Below are 25,289 nucleotides of genomic sequence, written 5' to 3'. Positions count from 1 at the left end.
ATTTTCTGTTAACATTGTCATAAATTTAAAAAAAGCTAGGTTGTTGATATTCTAGGACAGTAACAAACAAAAAGGGAAAACAGAGACAGCGACTACTTCATCCGTCTCTGTCTCATCCAGAATGACTGCCAGAGTGCCAATATGTCTGACAGTGTGATGAATAAAAACCTTGGGCAAACATTCACTGAATGAATAGTTCCTTAATCTGTCGTTTTGTGCATTGAATAGCAATTGAACATTTTACTTCGTCTATTAACCAAAAGTAAATATATATATATATATGATGAAGGTATTTTGGAGTAAGATATAAAAAAACCCAGAGAAACAGTGTTGTTGCATGTTTTAGCACAGCAGGCTAACGAGAAAGTATGATTAATTAATCGACTGATCAAAGAGGAATATGGCCTTGAGCACTTGAACCATCAATAGAGACAAAACACATTCTCATTCTTGAGGATACATGTAACCCAAAGATCCGCCAGTGTATACCTGTTTACATTTTGAAATCTCTGTCGCAGCCCTTACGGTATGTAAACACAAAACATGGCCACCATCAGCACGTCCCATATGGTCTAGCGGTTAGGATTCCTGGTTTTCACCCAGGCGGCCCGGGTTCGACTCCCGGTATGGGAACGACTCTTTTGATCCTCACCTTCCTACAACGATGATACGCTTTTAACATGACACCCAAGACAGGTGAAACACATCGTTATGTGGTTGAGACACTATAACCTGTCCTTATATACTTAAGATTGGTGTAACTATCAGCACACTATCTCCACACAGGAACAACTAGACGGCACTTTAACAACTGTGAAAGAGCTGATCTAAGTAGGCAGTGTGGATTGATTTAGGGGTAGTTATGAATAAATTAGGATAACGGAAAATATAGTAACTCGATGCTTTGTTTGATGACATGAAAAAGTAATTGTATTGGCCTTAACACAGCTTTAAAAAAAAAAAAAAAAGAGGGTGGTGATTCAATTTGGACGGGTATAGCTTCATTACTTTAACTGATTTTGTTAAATATTTAAGAACACATTTCCCTGACTACAGTGTGTTTTGTTGTATTTCCAATTTGCACTAACTTTCTTTATAGGGACCATTTAAATTAAGCTTTTATAGACAGACAATCCAGAGTTAGAAACCAATTATACCCATTTATTCCACATAACTAAATTAACCAATGGTCAATATTTATTTAAAAGGAGGAGGTAACTATTGGGTGTTTTTTTTTTTTTAACAAGTATTTCATGGATTAATATTTAAAATTAAAAACCTGTGTTGATAGCTAATCCTCTCTCAGAAGCTGGTTGAGGTGAGCATGATTTTGTCAAAACAGTGATAGGAGTGATTCTGGAGTCATCTAGAGAATTTATTAAATGACACAAAACATGTATCATGTGAATTCAAGTAATTTGTCATATAACTTAAAAAAACAGCAAACAAGCTGCTTCAGATGTAAACATAATAACTTCATACAACCCAAATGCATACATTATGTATATAGGTACTGTATGTATACAGCTAAGTGCCAAAAGAGTGGAAAAAAAAGCTGTGATATGTTTTACAAATTCAAGACTGAACATGCACACAGTTTTTATTGGATCTATTGACATTTATATCAACATAAATGCATCCTGATGTTTCATTATTTTCATATTAGTTGGCAGTCTAGGACCACAGTCAATTTGGCATAGTTTTTGAGGCAACTACTATCCCCAAAGCTCAGACAAAAAAAGGGCTTCCAGTGCCTCTGTCTCCTCGTCAGTCGGCCTCTGAGATTCTGCCTGCAACAAGAAGTCATCCATGAAGTTTTCACTAATTGGCTCATTTACGCAAGTGTTTATCTGTGACGTTGCAACTCTAGCTCCTCCCAACTGGTAGACACCATCTTTCCCATTTGCCAGCATCTCAAGTAAGCCAGTGCTGTCTGGCGAGAGGTTGCTGGCTGTGGTTGCAGGCGAGAGCAGGTCAGAGAGGGGGTCGTCGCAGATGGAGCTGTCGTATGTGCTGGAGGTGACGGTGCCGGGAGAGCCCAAGTCGGTGCTGTCTGGTCTGAGGCTAGTTCTGCCTTGATGACCCAACATTTCATTTAGCTTAGCAAGCTTCTTCTTCTTCGCCTTCAGTTTCTTGATTAGCTTGTACCGGAGGGCTTCAGTCGTGCTGACACCTGGAGGAACCTTCGAGGAGCTGCTGTGTTTCTTTGAGGAGTAGATTTCCTTTTCTCCAAGAACAGCGAGTGATGTGCCAGACACCTTTGTAGCGTTCGTCAGTAAATTTGGGGGATTGAATGGGATTGATTTAGCACTGATAAGTGCAGGGGTTGGAAGCACACTTTGTGTGTTTGAGGTCTTTGCACCGAATGCTCCGTACATTTCTGCAGCTTTCAGTGGGAGACCATCAGTTTTTTCTGTCTTGAGCGGTGGTTTGGGGTAGACGGCTGTAGAAATCTGCTGTTTTCTTACAGGGTTTGGTGTAGATTGAGAAAGAGGAATGCGTTTCTTTACTTGTACAACTGGGGTGGGGGGGACTTTAGAAATCGGCTTGACACCTTTGTGTAGTGGGTTTTTGCTGAGGAGGAAGGACAAACGTGCATTCTGATCTAGCGTTGGAGGCATTGCGGGACTATCCTTACTCGAGCACAAGGGTGAGGTGTCAGAAGAAGAAACAACTTGGGGAGCTTCCTGTGTAGCCTCCACAGGTGATGGGTTAACCTGAGCTGGAACATCCACAGGTTTGTGACTGATCACTTTGGGCGGCTCAGGAAATGCAGAAGTAAGTGGGGCAGCTTTGGATGAGGCTGACTTTCTTGTGTTTTGTCTGCCAACAGTTTGGCCTCTGCCAACTCCTCTTCCTCTCCTCCGTCCCCCCCTGCCACGTGGCAAAAATGTGGGATCACTCGACGAGCTGTCCTCAGATGCAGAAGAGCTGGAGAGGGTGGGGAACTCTGCTTCAGAGCCATGAGAGTTTTTATTACATGTAACAGTTGAGGAGCTGTCAGGTGTAGAGTCAAGGTTTTCAATCCTACTGGAAACAACCAAATCCTGATTTTGTTGGATGTCATTTAGAGGCTGTGTTTCGGAGTCAGGTTTTAATTCCACAAGTGTGAGTGTAATGATGTCATTATGGCTGAGGCCTTGGAAGGTGTCAAGAAGTGTTGTTGAACCTATGGATGCATCCAGACCAGCCGTGATTGTCGAGTCTTCAGGTGCTGAGAGCGCACACATGATGTCCGTGTCATTGTGCAATGTAAAAATCGACTGATCTGGAGTGCGAGCCAAAAGTTGATCTGCTATTAAGTCTTTGTCGCACAGACTGGAGTTCATCTTGGGTTTGGATAGGGGAGTTTCAGTAAACGTGCTGGAGGGAGAACAGACGTGATGCTCCTTATCGTCCTCCGCCTCCCAGAAGACGATGTGCATCTCGTGAGCAGGGACCGGGAGAGTCAGATGAGATTCCCAGTCTGGATGTTTCAGGTCGTCGTACTCCAGCCAGGATCCTGCAGCACACAGTCAATACAATCCACGGTTACTACAAGAAAGCAGCTTTCATTTTCATACAGATGTGTTATTAGATTCTGATCAACTACAAGACCAAGGCTTATATAACATCTTTTACCAATTACTTATTACTTAATGTGTATTTATCACAATGATCTGTTCTCACAATATATTCTGTAAAGAAACATAATCATGTACAAAATGTGTTCAAATTATTTAATATGAATAACTTTATTTATATAGCTCCTTTAAAAACTAATGTTTACAAAGTGAGTATATATTATTGTATATAAACACTTGTACATGTTGTTTTTCCATTGGTTGACATAAATAAAGATGCACTGCTTTGTTCATATTGTATGATAATTAATACTTGGCCAGTAAAGCTTTATCTGTTTGCAATATTAATAGACAAACAATAATTATATATATATATATATATATAGCATATAATAAAAATACCTAATTAAACCAAAAGATGCCCTGAAAACATTGCAAAGCCAAATAGGTTAAAATGGTTAAAAAATGGCTAAATGGTTAAAATTAGAAAAGAATAATCCAATATAGATTATATTCAATTTAAAATGAAGTCTTTCAAATCAATGATAATGAAATGGCCCCTAACTCTGTCTGCAGTCCTCATCAGTTTAACACTACAGGAGTTGTCCAGCAGAAGGTGCTGTTGGCAAACTTCAATGAAAAGCAGTACAGATATCTCTCTTCATGTGACTCAGCTAAGAGCTACAGAATTTGTGGTTTCACACCAAGTACAAAAGTAGCTCACAGATTCATATTAAGAAGCAAACTCAAGCAAGTGTTCCCACACTTATCAAAAAAAAAAAAAAAAAAAAAAGAGGTAATGATAGATGTTGACAACCCAAACCCCCACCACAAAAAAAACAATAACTTACCATTAGACTTGTGAATCCAGGTGACAAAGTGCTTCAGTGTCTGCTTGTACTGTATGACAGTTGAGACTGAGTAGCGTTTATCCTTAAAGGTGAAGGTGTAGACTCTGACGTCATTGTCAGGAAGCCCCTCTACAAAGTGCAGCGCGAACACCGGAGGCAAACTAGACAAAACACAAAGCAGAAGACTTGTTAGATACAAGCAGAGGGGAAAGTGTAGGACTTCTTCAGTCTGCTTTATCTCATCAACTGTTGACCATTTTTAATCAGTAAATAATCAGCATGTTATTCTTCGTTTGATTGGTTAACTGTTTGGTCTATTAACAATGAGTTCAATGAGACATTCCCAAGAAATTGGCTTAAACGATATTCTAAACAATTACTGATTAATTTCTGATGGTTTCCTCTAAATCATATACAATTTAATGGATATAAAGCTAATTCAACTGTTTTAGAAAAGAAACGTAGTATGTGAGGCAACCATCGAACTACATTTTTTTTTTCCTTTGTTGTGACTCTGATGTTAACTTACAAACGAGTCATCATTAAAACTGTGAAATATGTTCACTTTTTTGTGGAAATGTGAGATTATTGTGTTTAAAGGGTTTAAGTCGTATAGATTTGGTCATTTAACTCAGCCTGTCGATCAGTTACAGAGACAGATAGGGCTTTTCACACCTGCAGAAACCTCCTGATATTTCAAGAAAGAGCTGCATGTGTGAACACAAACAGGCACATTTTTTTTCCCCCTCTGAATCACCCGGAGTTTCTCCTGCCAGACCCCTAGTATTTTTTCCGCAGTTGTTGCATGGACTGCATGCATGCGACCGCTACGATCTCCGTGCACATAATTTAACAGCTTCTTTGTGTTTTCTGTTCGTCAGTATGTTCTCCTCCATTCAATTGTGATTGAGTTGAACTACACGTAGCACTTATGTGTCCTATGTTGAAACAGTCATTCATTTACTTTCTGTGCTTAAACAACTCAAGTATTGTCCGTCTTAAGCGGACGTGCAATTAGTTTGCTTTGGTCCAATCAGGAGTAAGTAAAGACTCTAAAAATCACATCTCCAAAATTCATCAACAATAACAATTTGAAAGTAAACAGGTCGATATACTCCACCTACTTGAAGTTAATGCATCTCCACCAATGAACAAATGTTAGGTTTCATATAAGCCTCTGTCCTATTTTCAAGGTAGATAAAAAAAGTTTTTTTTGTTCTCACCTCTCCAGCAACATCGTCCTCCTCTGGTCCTTCTTGCCGCACACATTACATGGGGCGGCGTGGACTGCATGAAGAGGGTGCCAGTCAGGTAATATGTTAGTGAAGGTCGGGAGAGTTTTCATAACCCTGCAAAAATAACACGACAGACATTTAGGATTTAAACAGTTTAACTACAACCATGCCTTCCACTAGCCAAAGAAATCTCAACAGAGAGATGCTGAGCTAAAAAATAACTAAATACAATTATTTTATAGATGGTGGACAAAATTTACAAGATCACATGCCAACCAATGATCCAACACCAATAAACATGTAACACATTAACTCAATCACCACCCAAGCTCTTAAAAAAAAAAAAAAAAAAATCAGGTTATATACTGCCCTACATGTCTTATTTTTTTTTGTCATTTACAAATAATATATCACTCCTCTCTTACAATGCACCATGAGAAAAACCCTGTACTTTACGGCTTTTGTTAATCTTACATTTTAGTAGAAAAGACAGAAGTCGGCGGCTGTGGCTCAGTTGGTAGAGTCGTCGCCTCAACCGGAAGGTCAAGGGTTCGATCCCCAGCTGAACAACATGACCGTTGTGTCCTTGGGCAAGACACTTAACCCCGCATTGCACGGATTAGTGTTGTACTTACTCTCTGATGTACGTCGCTTTGGATAAAAGCGTCTGCTAAGTCAGTTGTAGAAGTAAAATAAAATTGAGAACTTTTCTCATGCAGGGTTATTAATAACTTAATTCTAAATATTTTAATCTATGAAGTGCTGAAAGTCTTCAAGCTCCTGATGTTATATTGTTTGACGCCCATCATAACAATAATATTTACTCCACACAGATGGGAGGATAAGATGTTAAACAGTCACTGAATGAAGTCCTCCAGAGGACTATTTTGTCTTCCATAGACGACATGCGATGTTACTGCTTTGTTGACTGAAGCCAAACTGTTACGTCCATGATTGTAAGTGACACGATTAAATTTGACATGTAAATTATGTCATTATCGGACCACATGTGATACCGATTTTAGATTGGATCTGTCCCATCTCTACCTTGGCTTGTAGTGCTGGGTGGTGATCTGATCACACAGATGTTGCATTAAATCTGAGTCTTCGTCACTTTGGCTGCAACTTTTTCCCTGCAGGTTTTGTGGACGGGTGCTAAGTGGTCCTGAATAACTTGCAGTGTCCCCTTGTCATACTAAAGCTAATGTAGCATAGCCTGCCTCAGCCTTGATAAGCATGGCAGATCAGATTTCTCACTAAACACTTATGTCATTTTGGTTGTTATAAGGCTTGGAAGAGTAAAATTCCAGCACTTTCCTAACCCAGAGCTGTTCAGACTTTGGAAACTTCATAATGCCACCTGATTTTTTTACACTATAAATTAAATAAAGAAAAATAAAGGTTTGCAGAATCGTCACGGCCGTAAATGTTAAGTGTCTCTTGATTTCTTACAGCTGTATACCTTCCTTTATAAGGCTGTGCTCAGACAGATATCTTTGATATTTTTGTTAGCCAGACAGTTGGCATTTAAACAACACCTGGCATGTTGCTGAAGCAAGGACTAAATCCACCTATTGTCTAGTTTATTGCTCTGTGCCTGCTGTGAGACGCCAGCAGAAAACAAACACGAGATGGCTGTGTTTAATTTCTAATAGTGCAAATTCTCAGTTTACATTCAGGATTGTGATGCTCAAGTTATGTTTGAAATTTTAAAAGACTGTGGATTAAATCAAGCAGATTCTTCACTGTGAAAATGTAAAATAAATATTTTTTTTCCAAACTTTTAAGGCTTTTATCTCTCTCTCTCTATACATGTTAATGTTAACCTCGTCTCAAAATGCTATAATTAACATCATCAGTCCTCCCATCTTAACATTATAATAAGTTGTTAATGCTAATATTGATTTAAAATCTTTAGCTGTTCCAATTATTAACAGTTGATTATCTGTACTTTGGTGATGTTCTTATTACAACACTAAATATCACGGGTAGTATCTGTGAAATTACCAAAGATTAGTTAACTGTTGAACCATCTCATGACTTAGCCGAGGTATTTCAAGTACCAAAACAGTTGTACAGAGCAAGCAGTATAAAGTGGTCTGTGTTAAATAAGTGGTGTGGTCAATGACTGTTAACAAACAGAAGATCTCACATAACTTCTAGACAGGCTTGGTGGTAAAACTTGATCATACACTGGCCAATCAGGGGCCGTGGTCAGCAATCAGAGTGTGTCGGCAGCCACATCATTTTTTAAAGAGCACGGATACAAGAGTCATTTAACAATGTGGGCGGTACAACAGAAGGTTTCTGAGGTTGTATCAACATTGGCTTGTGGTACCATCCTTTCATATCATACTATACAATCTCGTTCAATTTCTTAAGCCAGTTCCGAAAAGACCACACAATCAGGTGAGTCCACTAAAATGGCATGCATTGATCATCACCTACCTTTCTTTCATGGCAACTTTGCATTCACTGCACTCGAACTCCCAGAGAAAGGTCGACTGAAAGAGAGGCTCTGCCCACGTGTCCATGGTAAGTAGAAGCGGCATGGCGAAAACCGGGCTCTCCCTGTGACCTGAAGGACAACAACTAGTTAGAGAATCCGCCCACGTCATCCTCCCATCATTATTGTGAGGTAAATCTGTGAATGAAAGACAGCCAAAATATGAACACCTCTGCTTTTCTTTTTAATCTTTCCCTGCCTCCCTCTCTTTTTTAAAAACATTGTGACAAGAACTAAGAACTAAGTTTTCCCACTTTATTAAAATGTAAAGATTATTTAACAAGTGCATGTCAAGACATGTCACTTTCTGCTATTGTCAGATGATAATTCTTACTTTGAAATATCACACATTTGCATCAGCCTTGTCAGACATCAGCCTTGTCAGACCAATATCTGAAGCAAACTCTGTGGTTGAAGAAAAATAATATAAAGTCATTTATTATGCACGTTAGCTGTTGGATAATTGTACATGGAGCCCGTCATGTTGTGTTTTATCAAAGTGCGATTGTTTTTGCAGTTGCAATTTGCAAAAACAAATCTCCTCTGTGACTTTGTTTTGTAGGAGTAATCTGTGTGAAATGAAAAGTGGCATTAGGCTATGTAAAAATGTGAAATCTAATATTAATGAACAGAAGGCTTGAGGGGCCCTGTGATCGTTGTGCTGTGCAGTTTGAAAAACATTCGCCCAGACAACTTGCTCACACAGCTTAGCACAATCTGCTCATAGTTTCTGATCCAACACATTTTTGTGATCAGTAGTGCCACAGCAGTGGCTTCATAGGTCAGTTTTAAAGAAGAGTTCATTTGTTTGTAGTTTTAGCTTTTCACAGACGTGTGGGACGGTTTCGTCTTACCAAGCCGCTAAGGGAAAGTGCATGGACAAATAGATCTGCAGCAAGTCCGAACGTTAACCATGACTTAGCACACATTGTCAATTAAGCACTGCTCTGCTGCCTTTCTCATAACATATCATAAAAATTGGGTCAAATGAGGAGTTTTTGGGTGGTAGTATCTGTTACGGCTGTATGTTTCCCTATGCTGTGTGTTCCTTCTCCACTTCCTGTTGTCTCCAGCACAGGTGAAGCCACTAATTGAACGAGATACACCTGGCTTCAATGTTTAAAAGCCCAGTGCTGGCTGCAGGAAAAGGAGGCATTCTGGAGGAGGCATCTGGAGTTGGGACTACTGTGCTGCTCGGTCGGGGATTGTTTGTTGTGTTTTGTTTCCAAGTTGCTCTTTGTTATCATTAAGGTTAAATAATTGTAATAAATCCCTTTGTTTTGACTTTTGTTAAGGTGTTTAGTGTCTTTTAATGGGTCAATGTGAGGTTTGTTGTTAGCCCCATAGGGCCGCCTTATGGCAGGGCGTAACAGTATCATATACTACAACTAAACACTTTTCGACTGCCTCTGAGGAATTGTGACATTTTCTAGTAGTTGTGAAGTGTTTCAAAACATATATTCAAGTCAAGAGTCCAAGGGACAGGAAGAAGAATAGTCCACAAAAATGACACATTTCAGGTACTAAGTTCATTTAAGTAAACAGGTGCAGAGAACGCCTTCAGAGACTGAGATTACCAAGTTTGACGTGCAGCTTGGGCTGCAGAAGTTTAAAGATCGACGTCCTCAGACTCTGCAGTTCTTCATTGGCTCCTTTCAGCACGTGATGTGGAACCCTCACAACGCCATCTAGTCAGAATCAAATTCAGATAAATCAAGTACATGTAGAGGCAATGCATTAAATTGAATCAATGGAACAAATGCATGTTGGTAAGTTAAATACATTTATCTGAATTTTTTTTATATAACGTAAGCAGTGTTTCCCACAGTATGATGCTATATATTCTCCAACTTATTTTAGTATGTGTAACAAAAAACTTTAAACTGCTCATTTTACTCCTAATTCTGCATTTCTCTTACACTCAGCATCTTGTCCAGCTCCGCCATATTTTGAAGCTTTGTTGTTTGTGTGTTTCTGCTCTTTTAAACATACCAATAGCAGTACGCTAAAGACACAAATAGGACGACTTGAAATGTTCTATTCGATATTCTGTTATCACATGTGACATCACAGGTGATCCGCCTAGGAGGAGGCTTATTGTTGATGGCGCGACTCACAACAATCTTCCTTAACTCATGCTGTGTACACACCAAACGCAAATGAATTTTTTTAAAGACGTGAATCGCGCGGTGGGGTTCGATGGACTCGTCATGCAACGAAATAGACGCAAAATTCACGGCTTCGCGCGAGTTCAAAATATTCAACTTCAGCGACACATTCGCTCGATGCCTTGACGCGACAGCCAATCATCATTGACAGAAAAAGACGACAAGGCTGACGTCAGGAATGGAGGAGAAACTACTGGACCTGCACAAGTCTGAGCGGCCGTAAATGCAGTTCCTGAAGAAAACAGTGATATTCACAGAGCTGCTCCAAAGTATGTTGTAAACACAGAGATGGCGGTGTTTGAATCTACAACTTGTCTGACTTCGGTCAACAGGTAAAAGGCAGTGATAACAGTACCCCTGTGGCTGATTATAGGAGAAGGAGGCGCAAACAAACATTGGTATCTAGGTGACAAGCCTCTCCCCCTCGGCTTGTCGCTTCAGGGTCAGACGGGCGAAAATTCGCTTCAAATTTGATCAACTCGATGACATTTGCGCAATCACGCGACAGGAATATTATTTTCGCGTTAGGTGTGTACTCAGCTTAAGACTGCTTGGCTACAAGCAGCTGCAGAAAACATTGTAACGTAGGCATTCAATTTTGACATGAGCACTGCATCTCAATCGGTGCCTTTCAGTCAATCAATATTTGTATTCATATTAAGTGTTATCTCGAGACACTTTACAAAAAGCAGGTTAAAGACCGTACTCTTTACGGGAAGGGCATACGGACAGGGGACATCTGTCTTTCTTTCTCTCTTGTGCACACAGCTTTTTATGATAAGTGGTCAAGTAATATGCTTGGGGGAGCCCGGCCACTGGTAAGCACGACATTTACGGTCAGATAGCACCAAGATGTTGTTATATCACATAACAAGCTTCTTTTTGCCACACCCATTGTCTTGTGGAATTAAGCAAAGCAGGCCACCTCTGTTTTTCACACTGCTTTTAAAGTGTCCAAAGAAAGTACTTCATTGATTTAACTGTAACATATGAATTTCTTCCCATTTAAATTATTCATTTCATTATTTTTTTTCCCACAAGTGTTAAGCCTTTTGTTGGTGCAAATGACAAAAGTCAAACATAATGTAACAATTCAAAAGGGACGATAGGGTTTGATAAGGTCCATGTGTTTCAAGGGAACTATATCATGTTATTTATCTCTAGTGTGAAAATAACATTACTAATACATAAATAACACTTACACAAGAATACTAATTTACACCTTCTCATCTAGGGAATGCCATCTTTTCCACCTCAGAGGTTTAAAATAAACTGTATTGGTCACAACAGTTAGTAACCCTGAACGTGAACTTTGCGTTGCGTTGATATTTCATAGTGAACAGTCACCTTTGTTTTGAACACTGCTTCAACTTTTCTCCGTCTCATCTCAATGTGTCTGCATTTATCAGTATCAGCAAGTTGTTACGGGTGACAACAATCAGAAACTTAACGTTAGGAACAATTAAACCTGTTCTACTTTATACCAGTGAACTTAGCCAGAAAACAGCCACTACAGAGCGCTATGTTTGGTCCAAAAATTGAAAGTTAAGTCCTGAGACACACATGCACACTTAGTTTTTTTGTTTGACTCATGCAACACAAGCAGTCTGACTTGTCAAAGTTTATAAGAGGAATATTTTCATTTTTGAATTTGTACAGTACTCTTATCACAGATTTACATTTTTTTTGTGGAAATTTTCATCTTGCTGGGGCTGTTATTGAAATGATGCAGATTTTCTATGACAGTCTGTTGTGCTCAGTGTTTCGCACACGGACAATACCTGGGCGGACTGTCTTAACCCTTAAGAGAGCTCCTAAGATGTCAAACTGTTAAGGCTTAGGTGTTTCTTAGGGTGAGGGGAAAATGGAGAAATTTTCTCCAAACAGGACATAAGGAATAATTATTTTTGACTCAATGTTCGTCCCAACAGACAAAAATGATTGGTGAAGACATTTAAATCCAAAGTGAGACAGACACGTTGAGTTTCTCTACATGTGGTTACCTCCACAGGTGTATCCAATCAATAATTAAGCCTCTTTCCATGGTGATACAACTTTCGGCATGTGAAGAAGTGAGCTGCTGCTGCTCAAGTGGGTCTGTGTGTGTTTCAAACTATGTGTAGGCCATAATCTTTGTAAGTACATCTTACAAATGATCACACAGGTGCTAATTTCATAGTGTTCATCATTATACAATTTCTGATTAGCTTCTATGATTTACTTCTTTTCTCTCCATTTTGTTGGATCAACCAATCACAGCTTCTGAAAAAATGTGTCATACCTAGCAACAACAACTCACTAAGATGCTCAGAGTTGCCCTGGCTAAGAATATTCCTAAATCACTCCCAGGCTAACCCACGATTCACACATACTCCGTGTGCGCCGCGGTCCGTCAGCGCCGCGGTTTTGCTCCGTCGGACGGCTCGCGCCCATTCACACTGGATCCGTTTCTGGGACGTCAGCGCAACGGAGCGCATCCATGACACATCACAGGAGGACTACAAGGTCCCGCGGGAATAAAGAGAAAAACATGCAAACAACATGTTGCTTTGTCTTTCTGAGGATGCATTGTTGTTAATTTGGTTCCTGTTTTGACGTAATGTTGATAATGTGATGAAAAATACGATCGCGAGTCCGTATAGTGTGTTTTATTTAGAAATTGACCGGATGCTCTGTGCGTTTCCTTGTCTGACTTCCTGTCCGGGCTGTCATATTCTGTCCAGCTTGACGCGTGCCTGCAGCATACTCTAGCGAAAATAGACTCGCTGCGTATTTGAAACGAAGCAGAGCGTAGTGCCGTCGGTGGCACGCGCCAGAGACGGACCGCAGCGCGCCCTGTGTGAACACAGTGATTGACTAGAGTGGAAGCTAAGTACAACGAAGTGCACGGCGCTGACGGACCGCGGCGCGCACAAAGTATGTGTGAATTGGGGTTAAGACTCCTTGCAAGGATTTTTAAGCTAAGTTAGGAGCTCTCTGAGAAGATTCTCAGAATGTTTGTGAACATGGGCCCTGGTGTTTGGGTCTGTGTGCGGATGATGATGATTAGCAGGTTAAAGTTGTTAAAGAAAATATACCCTAAGATAAGGGTAAAAAAATAATTATTATTGTGTCGACCCCTCTATAAAACAAAAAGGCATCAAATGGACAAAAAAAACCAAATGTAATGGACCACTCCTATCTATGGTGTAAATGATCTGTTTGACTCACCTCTGCCGGTCTGATGATGGACTTGGATATCAGCGGAAATGTCTTCATATCTTTGCAGCAGCTGGCGGACAGAGGAACGCTGAGGCTCATCTTTAGCGGTACACTTTCTCAAGCTCTTACAGTTCACCAAAGCAACAAGCAGTGAGTCCAACCAGCACAGGTTGTTGCTGTTCCTCCAGAAAAGCTGATTGGGAACTGCTACAAGCTCATCTGACTCTGCCACCGTCTCAGACTCAACACTTGTTATGTTCTTGCAAGTGTTGTTTTCTGCAGTCTCTGATTTCTGCACCTTCAGAGTATTGATTTGGGTTGAATGAATATCCGTATCTGTGAAAAGTGGTGGATTGGAGTCCAAACTGCAGCGTCTGTTCTCCTCTGCCTCACGCTTGTCCTCATCAGTGATCAACAAGCTGTCTAATAAGCTCGGCAGGTGTCCAACTGCGGTCTTGCAAGTAGAAACAATGCCATCCGTACAAGTAACATCCTCTGGCTTCTTGTCTAGTTCATTCTCTTGTTGTGATTCCCATCCTGCCTCTGCAACTGGAGAATCCCAGTGGCATCCATTTGACTTCCCACTGTCTGTCTTTGGTTCTGCATGTTGGCCATTACTAAGAATGTTTAGAGCAACATGCTGTGCTTGGCTGACATGTGTGTCTGTTAGACTTTGACTGTCCTGATGACTTGATCGCCGGCGTTTTTGCATGGGTTTAATCGGCTCTTCTTCGTCTTCCTGTGCCAAGGCATTTTTTCTTTTGCTCCCAACAGAGGGCTCCACAGGAACCAAGTTGGCCAAGACATCCTCCAAGGACCGGCTGACCAGAGGGAAAAGGCACTGTGTGGGAATAGATACAGAGTGATTAACATGGCAAGAGAAGGCTGTTTTGTTGGAAGTGTGTTTGTTTGTGTGAAAGCAGTACTGGGATTTACCTGTGGGTTTGTGCAGAGTGTTATGGACTCCTTTAGGTTGATGCGGTAAGAGCGCAGAGCATAGTTCAAGCCCTTCGAAGTACACCAGGGACAACACTCCAGTGAAGCAGCTCTTTCCTGAACCTTTAGAAAGATAGTAGAAATGTAAGTGCAAAGACCACAGACCTCAAAAAAACAAAAAGATGAGGTAATTCACCATTTCAATTTTGAATCTAAGATATTTCCTGTTTTGTAAAAAATGCAAGATTTTGCTGGTTACAATAAATTATTCTGCTGAAATTTAACGTCAAAGTATGCACAGGTTCTGCAGACAGAGACGTCAGGTTTGAAGACTTTTTGGGCTTCACATTTTTGCTCAGTCAGTTTAAGTGACAGTTTGGAAAGGCTGAATGGCACATCTTCAGAATAAACTAAAAATGAAACACTTTCTTCAAAATATAAGAAATGTTGCATGTGGTACACAACTTTCAAAGCAATGCAAGAAAAGATCTTCTCGTTCACACATCATCAACTTTACCAGAAACTTTCGCCTTTTACCAACAAAGATTTCCGTTTTTTTTTTATTTTTTGTTTAATTTGGATTGGTACTGCCCATTCACAGTATGTTTTCAAATTCAATTCAGCTTTGCGCAAGTGACACTGCGAGAGGAAAACAAGAGCTCTACTGACTTTTCCCAAATACCCCACCAGTGGTGAGGCCAAAGACCCCAAACCAGTGTCTTCATCAGTCATTGGCAAACTGCAGCTGCTCTTCGGGTCCATTGCTGTCCGGTGCCATTCAGAATACACAACCATGCCACTGCAACCTGGCTCACCTCTCCTCCCGAAGAAGCTGAGGAGAAAAATATAGCAAAACACATGGTATGTTACGACTAATGATGTTATTACAGCGATAGAGCTGAATTCCTCTTTAAAGGTGATCTATATGATGATATAAACAACATGTAAAGGGAGGAGAATAGAAATTTTAACAGACGTGTTATTGCATTTCACATCTAAATCTGCAATTAATCAGCATGAGTGCTCCTCATTTGAATTTAAAAAGATGTAATATCAATCAAACTTTATCTATATAGCACCTTCCAGACAAATTAAATTGCAGTTCAAAGTGCTTAACAAGAGTGCAGAAAAGTTGTTGACAAAAAGTAGTTTATAAAATCATTGAGAGACTAATGTACACCAAAAATATGTATAAAAATAAAATAAAATACGACACATAGAAGCAACAAGATATTAAAATAAATACATAGAAGGAAAATATTTAAAATTGTCGTAGGATAAAAAGACAATACAGTAATGTTAAGATTTGAATTGATATACAATACTATATAAAAGCCAGACTGAATAAATAAGTTTTAAGACTGCGTTTAAAAATCTCGATATTCTGGGCTCCTCTCAGACCCTCAGGAAGGTTGTTCCACAGTCTCGGAGCGTAACAGCTGAAAGCAGCATCACCAAAAGTTTTTGTCCTGCTCTGTGGAACAACTAAGAGAGAGGAACTGGAGGAATCTGAGGGGGTCTTACTGGTTCATAAACTAAAATCATATCTGATAGGTAGTCTGGTGCAAGGCCATGTAATAAACTAAACTAATAAAATAATTTTAAAATCAACAGGAAAACTAACAGGCAGCCAGTGTAAAGATTTGAAAACAGGTGTGATAAATTCATGTGTAATAATACATGTAATGGAATTAATTACCAAAAGCCCAACTTTCTCTAATTAAAGGTCCAAATGTTTATAATCATTATGAAAGTAGGAAAGGATTATTGTTTGTTTCATTGTATGCACCACTAGCCTCATGACCAAAAACACATCCAGTAAGGCTCTACGTTTGTGTCAGATCTGGAAGAGAAAACATAGACAAAAAAACAGATCATCACATTAATCATGAAATGTTTTGACCATTATGCTTAAACAAAGCAGTGTATAGATTTTATCAAACCAGCATTGGAATAAAAAAGGTTCGCCTGACACACACAGAAAAACTATTTATGGACAACATTTCGTCATGATATTGCTTTGTTTGGAAAACAATTAAAGTTACTGTTAATATAAACTCCATTCACAGGCGTGTATGCATTAATTACACCAGGCTGCTAGCATGCTAACGAGTTAGCCTACAGCCGGGCATTCGTTTCAGTCGCTCTCAAAGACTCATTTCAAGTTTTTTTTTTTAATTAAAATTATACATACCGTGACAAAACCAGAAGTGTATCTGTCAGCGCGATGCTGGAAGCTTAAATCCATAGGAACAGTGCGAGATTCTTTAAATCATATCTGCGCGGGGAGAGTCCATGTGCACCCTTCAGCCCGTTCGTGTCTTAAACGTTTGTGTGCCGGCCGGGGTGCAGCACCTTTTGTCGTCCCCCTCTAGCGGACATAGGTTCCGCTTGTAACGTTACTGACGTTTGTTTGATATTGCACTACCAATGGAATCAGCACCAGTCGAGAGCACACAAACTTGATACATTTTAAGTTGCATTCAAACCCGAAAATAAGTGTCATTGCAATCTTCATTTTTTGAATAGGCCTAAACCTGTTTATATCTACATGACATTTTTTCAGCCTTGTTACTGAAGTTTGAAATATACAGATTAGCAGCAAGTAAGAATCATGGAATATATAGTTCTATTAGTGATTATTATTTTCAACAATGTATTCATGATAATAATGTTAGCTTTACTTATAGGCTACTACTAATAATACAAATATTTATAATTATTATTATTTTATTATCATAATTATTGTCATTATTGTTAATAATATTAATTATCTTGTAAGTAGTAGTGGTTATAGTATGAGTAGAAGCATCTACTTATAAAAGATGATGAAAACACACATTTATTAAGGCATTACCCCTCACCAAATCTGTTTTTATGCTTCTTTTTTTTAGATATATATATATATATTTTTTTTTTAACCAAACGTGTGTCTTTTTGAGAGAAAGAGTGGATTTTACTAGATGGTGGGGTTTCACATGTCCCTCACTCTTCTTCCATAATACACCTTCTGCTCCTTTAGCCTCCCATCCCTCACACACATACACACACATAAACAGACGCACACACTCAGATCTCCCTCCACCCAATCCCGCCTCTTGCATGTGCCCTCCTCCATTAAGCCCCTCCTGTATCTACTGCTCTCCTGTCCTCTATTTTCCTCTTGATGACAAAATGAATTTGCATATTTTTCCCAGGGAGTGCTCATTAGAATGCATAAACCGGCCGCCTCCTAGCCTCATGAGCAGGCTATAGCTTTCTGCCGTGGCATCTCCTGATGCAAAATGAGACTCAGACAGGCAGCATCACAGGCAGACATGTGGCCTGAGTCTGGGTTGTGATTGGCATTTGGAATCAGTTCACCCTTCCCTTCCTTAATTCATGGATAAGAATAAACTATGTGTCAGCCATTTTTTCTTTGTTTCTGTATTAGCTGCTAAGCAGAAGCATCTTAGATACCTATTTCATCATTAACTGTATGCTGAAATAATGGATCATTCCGTGAGTATAGAAGAGTATCCTAAATGGGAATATGACTGTTGGCTGTACTACATTTTGAAAAATCATAATAAACATTTGCATTTCCCTCATATTTGGTCCTCCAACCCCCACATCTATATTTAAACACACATACAAGGCTCTAAATTCAGATTACATTACCTTTAATTTATTTGGACAAAGAAGGCCTTATCACAGATTTAAAAAAGAAATCCTTGCAATGAAAAAGTCTTGCCTTTATTCCTCTGTTTACAACTTAACATTCACTGGGTCAAAAAAGTCAGCATTCTTAACTTCTCAAACTGTGTATGTTAAAAAATAGGCAACTGCACTTCTGTAATCTTTACAGGTTTAACAATACTGTGTTAAATCATACAAGTGAGCTTACAGAGCACCTGTATCTGTTTAACAGTTCAAGAGATCATATAGACACAGTTTAACAGCGATACAGTTGTTACATCACTACAGACTGTCATCAAACTCATTGGAGTATAGACTGTATAATAGCATTGTGCACAGGAAATGCTATGCCAAACCATAATAATTGAGATCTGTAGTGAATAATCACATCACATAACATGTTCTACATGCAGAATACAAGCTTCTGCCCTCTGGTAAGAAAAAAATATTTATCCCTGTGTCTATAAGGCTTACAAATAGCGGCAATGAGACAGGATAGGCCCTGGACTATGATATGTCTCTGCGTTTATGCCTTGGTATTTTAACAATCTGATGTTATATTTATAGGCTATTCTTATTTTTTTCTGTACATTAAATAATGTTCATTGTTTCATGTTTAATGTGAATGATGTTGATTGTTGTCTTTCTATGGATGAAGAGCCCAAGACAAATCCCTTTGTGAAACAATAAAGTTAATATTGAATCTTGAATTAAAAAAAAATGCTGAAAATGTGCCAATAAAACTTATTCAAAATTACATTTGGTTATCTCTATGAAATAATCAAATTAGTTATAATTGTCCGGATGAGAAATATATGAGTTAGTACCGAAAGAACTCAATACAACATTTTGGTTGGGAAAAAAAAAATGAACAGCTTAAAAATAAACTAATTGTTTTCTCATTAGTGTTTTTTTTTTCTATTTTATTTTAGTGCACAAAACAACGTTTTGAGATTTATAGGTGTGCCAGCTGACAAAAAAGCTACAATATAGACCTGTACAGATATACAGTATGTGAAGTAGCCTACAAGCAGTCTTTCTATCAATAGGCCTATACTTCCCTCTCTCTACTTGATAAAAAATTAATTATTTTTGGCACTATATTACAAAATCCGTCTGTCGTATGAATGCTTTATCTACTAACTTCAGCTAAAGCGGAATGTAAACTGTGTTACAGAATATTTTCATATTTCAGTTAGAATATGAAACAAAAAAACAGAGACATAAAATACTGACTGTGCCAAGAAAATGTAAAACCATCAATCATGAGGCATATTCTACCTATATGACACCTACCTATATCACTTATCGTTTGACGTCTCTGTCTTCAGAAGAAATGCTGGCTTTTATGTAAATATTGCCTAAGCATCAAATGAGTTCCTCATTAATAGTGATAATTAAGTGTGCTTGTGGGGAAGACTAGCAGTACAATGGTGTGATAATGCCATGTAGTGATAGTCTCCTACTCATAAAGGGCGAAAACGGTAAATTCAGACTTACACGGCAATTAAAAGGCATTGCATAGACTGAAATGCTATTGTGCTTGCATTCAAACTCCATGCCAAATTCTTTAAAATGTCATATCCAGTGCCTAATTATCCCGTATGGGATGGGCAAGTGCGTCTTCTGTCATTTACATGCGATTACGCGATGTTCTTCTGATGCGTTTTAAAAGTCATAATTTGCAAATAAGCTCACGTGTATTGAGGAGAATGGACAATGGGGCTAGTTGATGAAGAGGGGGACAATCCCATCCAACACTGTCGCACAACAGTTTACAGCCACCCGGTTCACTGACTACAAGCGCTCCACGTTGTCTCATTCATTTAACTTGCCTACTGTACACTGTGCTCAACGTAGTGAATTCAATACTATGGCAAACACACTACACTACTACCAGCTACAGCATGCTCTGACAGAAATATTTTGTATCCACGCGCCTCAGAAAACTTCAGTGACGTTTCACAAAAGGCAGCCAATGAGCCTTCGTCTTCTATTAGGACAATGAAAAGCCTCTGGCCAACCAGAGGAGCGCCAGACTGGGCGCTGGCCAATGGCGTTTGAGCCCCGCCGAGAGTAATGTTAGAGAGCTGAAGACTGAAGACACTGCGTATCGCCACTGTTCCCTCACATACAGCCATTGCAGAGCATTGAGATCCAGCGATAGTCCCTTGGTAAGTATCACACACGCAAATTCATAAGTGCTCATAATGATGAAAATGACGATAACATTTTTAAACATTATAATTATGTGATTGCTGTGATTGATTGTTGAACATCTTACTGTATAGAAATGATTTTTCTTGCGAGGAACCATGAAAAAAAAAAAACAACAAAAAATAGCCGGCTCTGGGCAGGCAGCGTTACATTGCCCTGTCAGGGAGTGTGGACCAGACGCTCTTTAAAAAAGGAAGAAAAAAATATTAACCTTGACGAAATTCGACGCAAACTTTTGATTGTGTCAAATAGGAATAATTTTGTAAACTACTGTCGAGTCATTTGTGCAAAATGGAGTCGAATCAAATGGTATTTATCGCGTTAAAATTCAGGAATGTCTAGCGGACAACACGGTTAGCGACAATGGTAGGAGACTCACCGTTAGCTAGGCATTGCATTGCAGTGAAGCTGAATGCCTGTCATCGGAAGATAGCGATTTTCCATACAGACATTAAAAATTGTTAAAACATAAGAAAAAGAAAGACAGGCTGAAAACCTACACATACGTGTGTTTGTTTGCAAATAATTCACCCAACAAGACGGTGAAAAAATTACCTCACGATCTGCGCTTTACTGTAATGGCTGACTGTATTCGCATAGGAGGCAAGGCAAAGGGAAGCCAGCGACAGAGGCGCAGTTCAGCTCAACTTTTTCTAACGGTGTTTTCTCGAGAAACTACCGCGTAACTATTAAATGTAACGACGACAAAATAAAGTTCAATCTTTCGTCTTTCGAACGACGCCTTTTCTGGGTTTTTCCCGTGTTGTTAACAGTCTCAATTCGGGGCTTGAAATGAAGCGGTCGCTGCGGTCGCTCTGCCCTCTATTGCATGCAGTGCAATGGCTGTGCGCTGACACAAAGAGAAGGAGCCATATTCTCCATGTTAGTGGATGAAGACGAGCGGCCATTAGGAGCTCATAGAAACCAAGGCAGTAGCACAGCCCGCTCATAGACACAGCACAGACCCAATGTATTACCATACAAACCGGCTAGTGCAATAGGTTTCAATCGGGGAAATATTTTGCCAAGATCACCGGATTTCCAGACGTATTTGTCGTGTTGCAAAGCGAACTGGGGGCCGTGAGGAGACATTTGAGAGGGACTTTCTTTCATGAAGAAGGCATTCTCACAAAATGGAAGAAGAAATATTGCCGTCGTTGTTGACCTCCTTTTCCTCAACGAAAGCCTATGCGCCATTACTACTTCAGTCGACGGAGCTGTACAGGGAGTTACAGTGGCGTTTAACAGGCAAACACGGCGTCACATTTTTTTTTTTTTATCAGTTTTTAAGATTTTGGATGAAGATGAAGAATCATTTTCAGAATAAGACAAAATTAACACTTAAAGTGCTGAAGTGTTCAATCACATTAAACACAGTTTTAAGTGTTTCCTTTTCAATAAATAACGACTTTATCTCTTATTTGTGTCTTTTTGTGTCAAAGTTATTTGTTTGATTAAAACATGAACGCGAATGAAATGGGGGAGTTTCCTGGAGGTCTATTTTTATTGCAAACCATGTCTGAGAGTGTTTTTTTTTTTTTTCCTCTTACAAAAAAAAAAAACGAGTCATATTGTGTTGACGCTTTCGCGGTCCCACACAGCGCTGAGCTTATGTTAGTTGTACTTGGGGGGGGGGGGGGGGGGGGAACTTTTGCAGAATCATAGGAAGATGGTTGGGGAGTTAATCGCTGCAGGAAAATATATTAATAGACCTGTCTATTTGATTTAAATCATGAATCCGTGGTAATGTGGTCTGGTCAGTTTAAAAATCACGACAATTGGGAGTCCCTTGCTCTTTATTTAAAGAGGCACAGTAACGATGTCGTCATCAATTAAGTTATTTTAATAAGCATTTGCCTCATCATGTTGGCAGGTTGAATTGATGAGTCTTAACTTAGTGCAGTTTGACAGCAAAGAGGGCGGGTCTCAATAAGTACTTACTATGGGTGTGACATATTGATGTCTCTAGTAGAGTACAGGTATGCATGGTAGGTGGGAATGAAATATTCAGATTTTACATGAATAATACTTTCTTAATTATTGTTAATTTATAATACGGTGTAAATGGATAATTAAACACGTCCACAAATACATTAGGGTTTTAGATATTTTTATTTCAGATTTTTGTCCCCCCCTCTGGTTTTATTTTATTTTTTAATATATTTCCTTTGTAGATACTGCTGTCATAATGGGGAAAGATCCGACCAAGCCGAGGGGCAAGATGTCCTCTTATGCGTATTTTGTCCAGACCTGTCGGGAGGAGCACAAGAAGAAACACCCTGAGGCTTCTGTGAACTTTTCCGAGTTCTCCAAGAAGTGTTCTGAGCGCTGGAAGGTAAGAGTCCGATGATTGTTATAACGGGTTCTTTTACTTTTAATTGAAAGTATTGTTCAGGGGTCCAACCCATCTTTAAAACCCATTCACATAATTTGGATTAAGTTAGCTGGTGGTAACTCAGTCCCTAACTTAACATAAGGGATCTGTTTAAAACAGTCAAATTAAAAGATAGGAATAGTATAATAATCCAGTTTTCCCTCTGGTTACAGACAATGTCTGCCAAGGAGAAGGGCAAGTTTGAGGACCTGGCAAGGCAGGACAAAGTCCGCTATGAGAGGGAGATGGTGAACTACGTGCCTGCCAGGGGAGCAGGCAAGACGAAGAAGTTCAAGGACCCCAATGCCCCCAAGAGACCCCCGTAAGTAATCCCCACCTCGTGTTAATGTTAAAAGTGACTTTAATTTGAGTCAAACAAACCAATAATGCAAAGGCAAATTAAAAAAACAATGTTTTTATGATGTATAAATAAATAAAAAAATGAATATTTTTCTGGTTTTCCTCCCCAGATCCGCTTTCTTCATCTTCTGCGCAGATTTTCGCCCTAAGGTGAAAGGTGAGAGCCCTGGTCTGACCATTGGAGATGTTGCCAAGAGGCTGGGCGAGATGTGGAATGGCACCTCTTCAGAGGACAAGCAGCCCTACGAGAAGAAGGCCGCTAAACTGAAGGAGAAGTATGAGAAGGTAAGGAAATGGGTATTTGTTGCATCAATGCTACCAGAGGACTTAAATCAAACGAATGATGAATCATGCTTTGTTGTAATCTTTAAAGCCCAATGACAGCTCAAGTCTCAATAGTATATTCACATTTTGGTTACTCCATTACAGGATGTTGCAGCCTATCGTGCTAAGGCCAAAACCGGCGGTGCAGCACCAGCAAAAGCCCCGGCCAAGGTGGAAAAAAAAGACGATGACGACGACGATGATGATGAGGAAGACGATGACGACGACGACTTCGATGATGATGATGATTAGATGGTGACATATATAGTGGTCAATTTCTTGTTTATAAAGCATTTAACCCCCTTGTACACACTTCACTTACTGAAAGAAAATACGTTAGTATCCAAGGGGTAAAAAAAAAACATCAAAAAAGGCTGTGTATATCAGTTGTTTTTATGCTGTACAGTTTTTTTCTCCTTTTTTGTATAGTTAACACTACAAAAGTGTCGTATCTGTATCTTTCTGCCAGTCTTATTATTTCCAGTGATAGTTCCTCGACCACTATCCGGCCTGGTACAGTGTAGAGGGGTGGGCCTTCAGTAATTACCCTAGTTAGAGGTGCACAGCGCATAAAAAACGTTCTGAGTTTGATCTGAGTGTTTCTCTTCTTTTTTTTTTTTTCCACCTTTTCCTGTGTGTTATTATTTTAAATGACATGTTATCGAATTTGACGTATCACGGTTGTTTTACTGATCTTTACGTACCACTGTAATAGCAAAAGTAAGAAAAAAAGCCTGGTTTATTGTTGAAATTTAAATTGCTTCTGATGTCAATAAACATTTTTTTTTAATAACTTGTCTATGAGTCTGCGGGGAGAGCACATATAATGTACATAATTAATGGTGTAAAAAGCTGTCTGGAAGAATGGATATAAGGCAGCTCTATAATTTGAATTTAAATAAACAACTGATGCAGCTTTGACAAACCATCCTCTGGTATATGTTGAAAAGAGACAAATGGGTACATTTTTTATGTCTCTGTAATCTTGTGTAGTAACTTGCATTTGAATATACTACATCAAGTCAAATGGAGCTGACTTCATTCTGCTGGGAGACAAAAAAAAAAAAAAGGTTAGCCAGGTTTTTATTAGCTGCTTGCATGAAGAATGACTCATCACCGAAACTGGTAGATGTATATTGTTTACTAAAGCATAACATGGTTAAATGCAAAGAAGCTCGCCCAGCTGAAGGTCCTTGCCTTGATGTAGATGCAATGAAAGTTGTGGCATCATAGTATGCTCTGGATGCAAACATGCATCGCTGCCTGTTCCTGTTTTATTTAGATACAGCTGCTTCATCTCGCACGTACTCTCTAGGTCCCATCCAGGGTAAAAAAAAATAAATATATTATATAAGAAGGATTATGTGCTTTGACAGACCCAGTGACATAAGAATATGGCTGGTGTGTACAAACCACTGCCATCAAATCCTAAAAGACACACAAACTGTACAATGCGGTGTGAATGGCAGAGTTTCCCCCACATGAGACAGCGGGGGAGGGGGGGGGGGGTCGGACTGTCAGGCACAAGTATTTGTGGAAATGATCAGAGCAGCACAGAAATGCAAATAAACAAATATGTGTCTTCTGTGCTGCCTTTTATCCCCTGTATCTAAGGCAGTCTTGGCCTACTGGATGAGCCTCGCTATGGAGGACAGTCAGTCAAACACAGGGCAGCAGCAGCAGCTGACCTCCGCACTATACTCTGAGAAACACCAGCCAGCTAGTCCCTGAAGGTGACGCAGTCTCCTGCTAACCCTGATCATTCCTCACCTTTTACACATCATGCTTCCTCTTCCTTTTCTATTTGAATCTAGTGAAGGGTGACAGTCATGTTTAGAAAATTCCCCCTCCAACCTTGGGTCATATCATGGATGTG

General features: G+C 39.5%; 2 protein-coding genes and 1 non-coding gene across 4 annotated transcripts; 2 read left to right on the top strand and 1 right to left on the bottom strand.

The window, feature by feature from the left end:
• The first annotated feature begins 561 nt into the window (after positions 1-561).
• trnae-uuc (transfer RNA glutamic acid (anticodon UUC)) lies at positions 562-633 on the top strand. Its single transcript has one exon. It is a non-coding gene; the product is annotated as a tRNA-Glu (tRNA).
• A 729-nt stretch (positions 634-1,362) lies between these two features.
• On the bottom strand, positions 1,363-16,812 carry uspl1 (ubiquitin specific peptidase like 1). Of its 2 annotated transcripts, XM_029279390.2 has the most exons (10): positions 16,655-16,810; positions 16,160-16,303; positions 15,130-15,292; positions 14,461-14,583; positions 13,534-14,365; positions 9,733-9,843; positions 8,098-8,227; positions 5,638-5,763; positions 4,415-4,575; positions 1,363-3,502 (listed from the first exon to the last, which is right to left on the bottom strand). In XM_029279390.2, exons 3-10 carry the CDS (start codon positions 15,253-15,255, stop codon positions 1,716-1,718), a joined length of 3,396 nt encoding a protein of 1,131 aa, XP_029135223.2. In that variant the 5' UTR covers positions 15,256-15,292; positions 16,160-16,303; positions 16,655-16,810; the 3' UTR covers positions 1,363-1,715. The 2 variants fall into 2 exon arrangements, with proteins under 2 accessions (XP_029135223.2, XP_065819053.1); XM_065962981.1 differs by lacking the exon at positions 16,160-16,303 and having other exon boundaries at positions 16,655-16,812.
• Positions 16,813-20,163: 3,351 nt separating this feature from the next.
• On the top strand, positions 20,164-24,206 carry hmgb1a (high mobility group box 1a). Its single transcript, XM_020644074.3, has 5 exons — positions 20,164-20,312; positions 22,530-22,690; positions 22,903-23,051; positions 23,200-23,374; positions 23,519-24,206. The coding sequence occupies exons 2-5, from the start codon at positions 22,544-22,546 to the stop codon at positions 23,663-23,665; spliced, it is 618 nt and encodes a 205-aa protein (XP_020499730.1). The 5' UTR covers positions 20,164-20,312; positions 22,530-22,543; the 3' UTR covers positions 23,666-24,206.
• Positions 24,207-25,289: the final 1,083 nt, after the last annotated feature.

Source organism: Labrus bergylta, chromosome 14, assembly GCF_963930695.1.
Source record: "Labrus bergylta chromosome 14, fLabBer1.1, whole genome shotgun sequence".
In the NCBI taxonomy this organism is placed as follows: domain Eukaryota; kingdom Metazoa; phylum Chordata; class Actinopteri; order Labriformes; family Labridae; genus Labrus; species Labrus bergylta.
The sequence above is the reverse complement of the archived record's forward strand: the minus strand, read 5'-3'. Positions and strand labels throughout refer to the sequence as shown.

Coding starts and splice junctions, on each gene's coding strand:
- uspl1 (XM_065962981.1), bottom strand. CDS start 15,255: ATGGTTGTGTATTCTGAATGGCACCGGACAGCAATGGACCCGAAGAGC. Junction 9,844..13,533: donor CCATCATCAGACCGGCAGAG/GTGAGTCAAACA, acceptor GATTCTGACTAG/ATGGCGTTGTGAGGGTTCCA. Junction 3,503..4,414: donor CTGGATTCACAAGTCTAATG/GTAAGTTATTGT, acceptor TGTGTGCTGCAG/GATCCTGGCTGGAGTACGAC.
- hmgb1a (XM_020644074.3), top strand. CDS start 22,544: ATGGGGAAAGATCCGACCAAGCCGAGGGGCAAGATGTCCTCTTATGCG. Junction 22,691..22,902: donor AGTGTTCTGAGCGCTGGAAG/GTAAGAGTCCGA, acceptor CTCTGGTTACAG/ACAATGTCTGCCAAGGAGAA. Junction 23,375..23,518: donor TGAAGGAGAAGTATGAGAAG/GTAAGGAAATGG, acceptor ACTCCATTACAG/GATGTTGCAGCCTATCGTGC.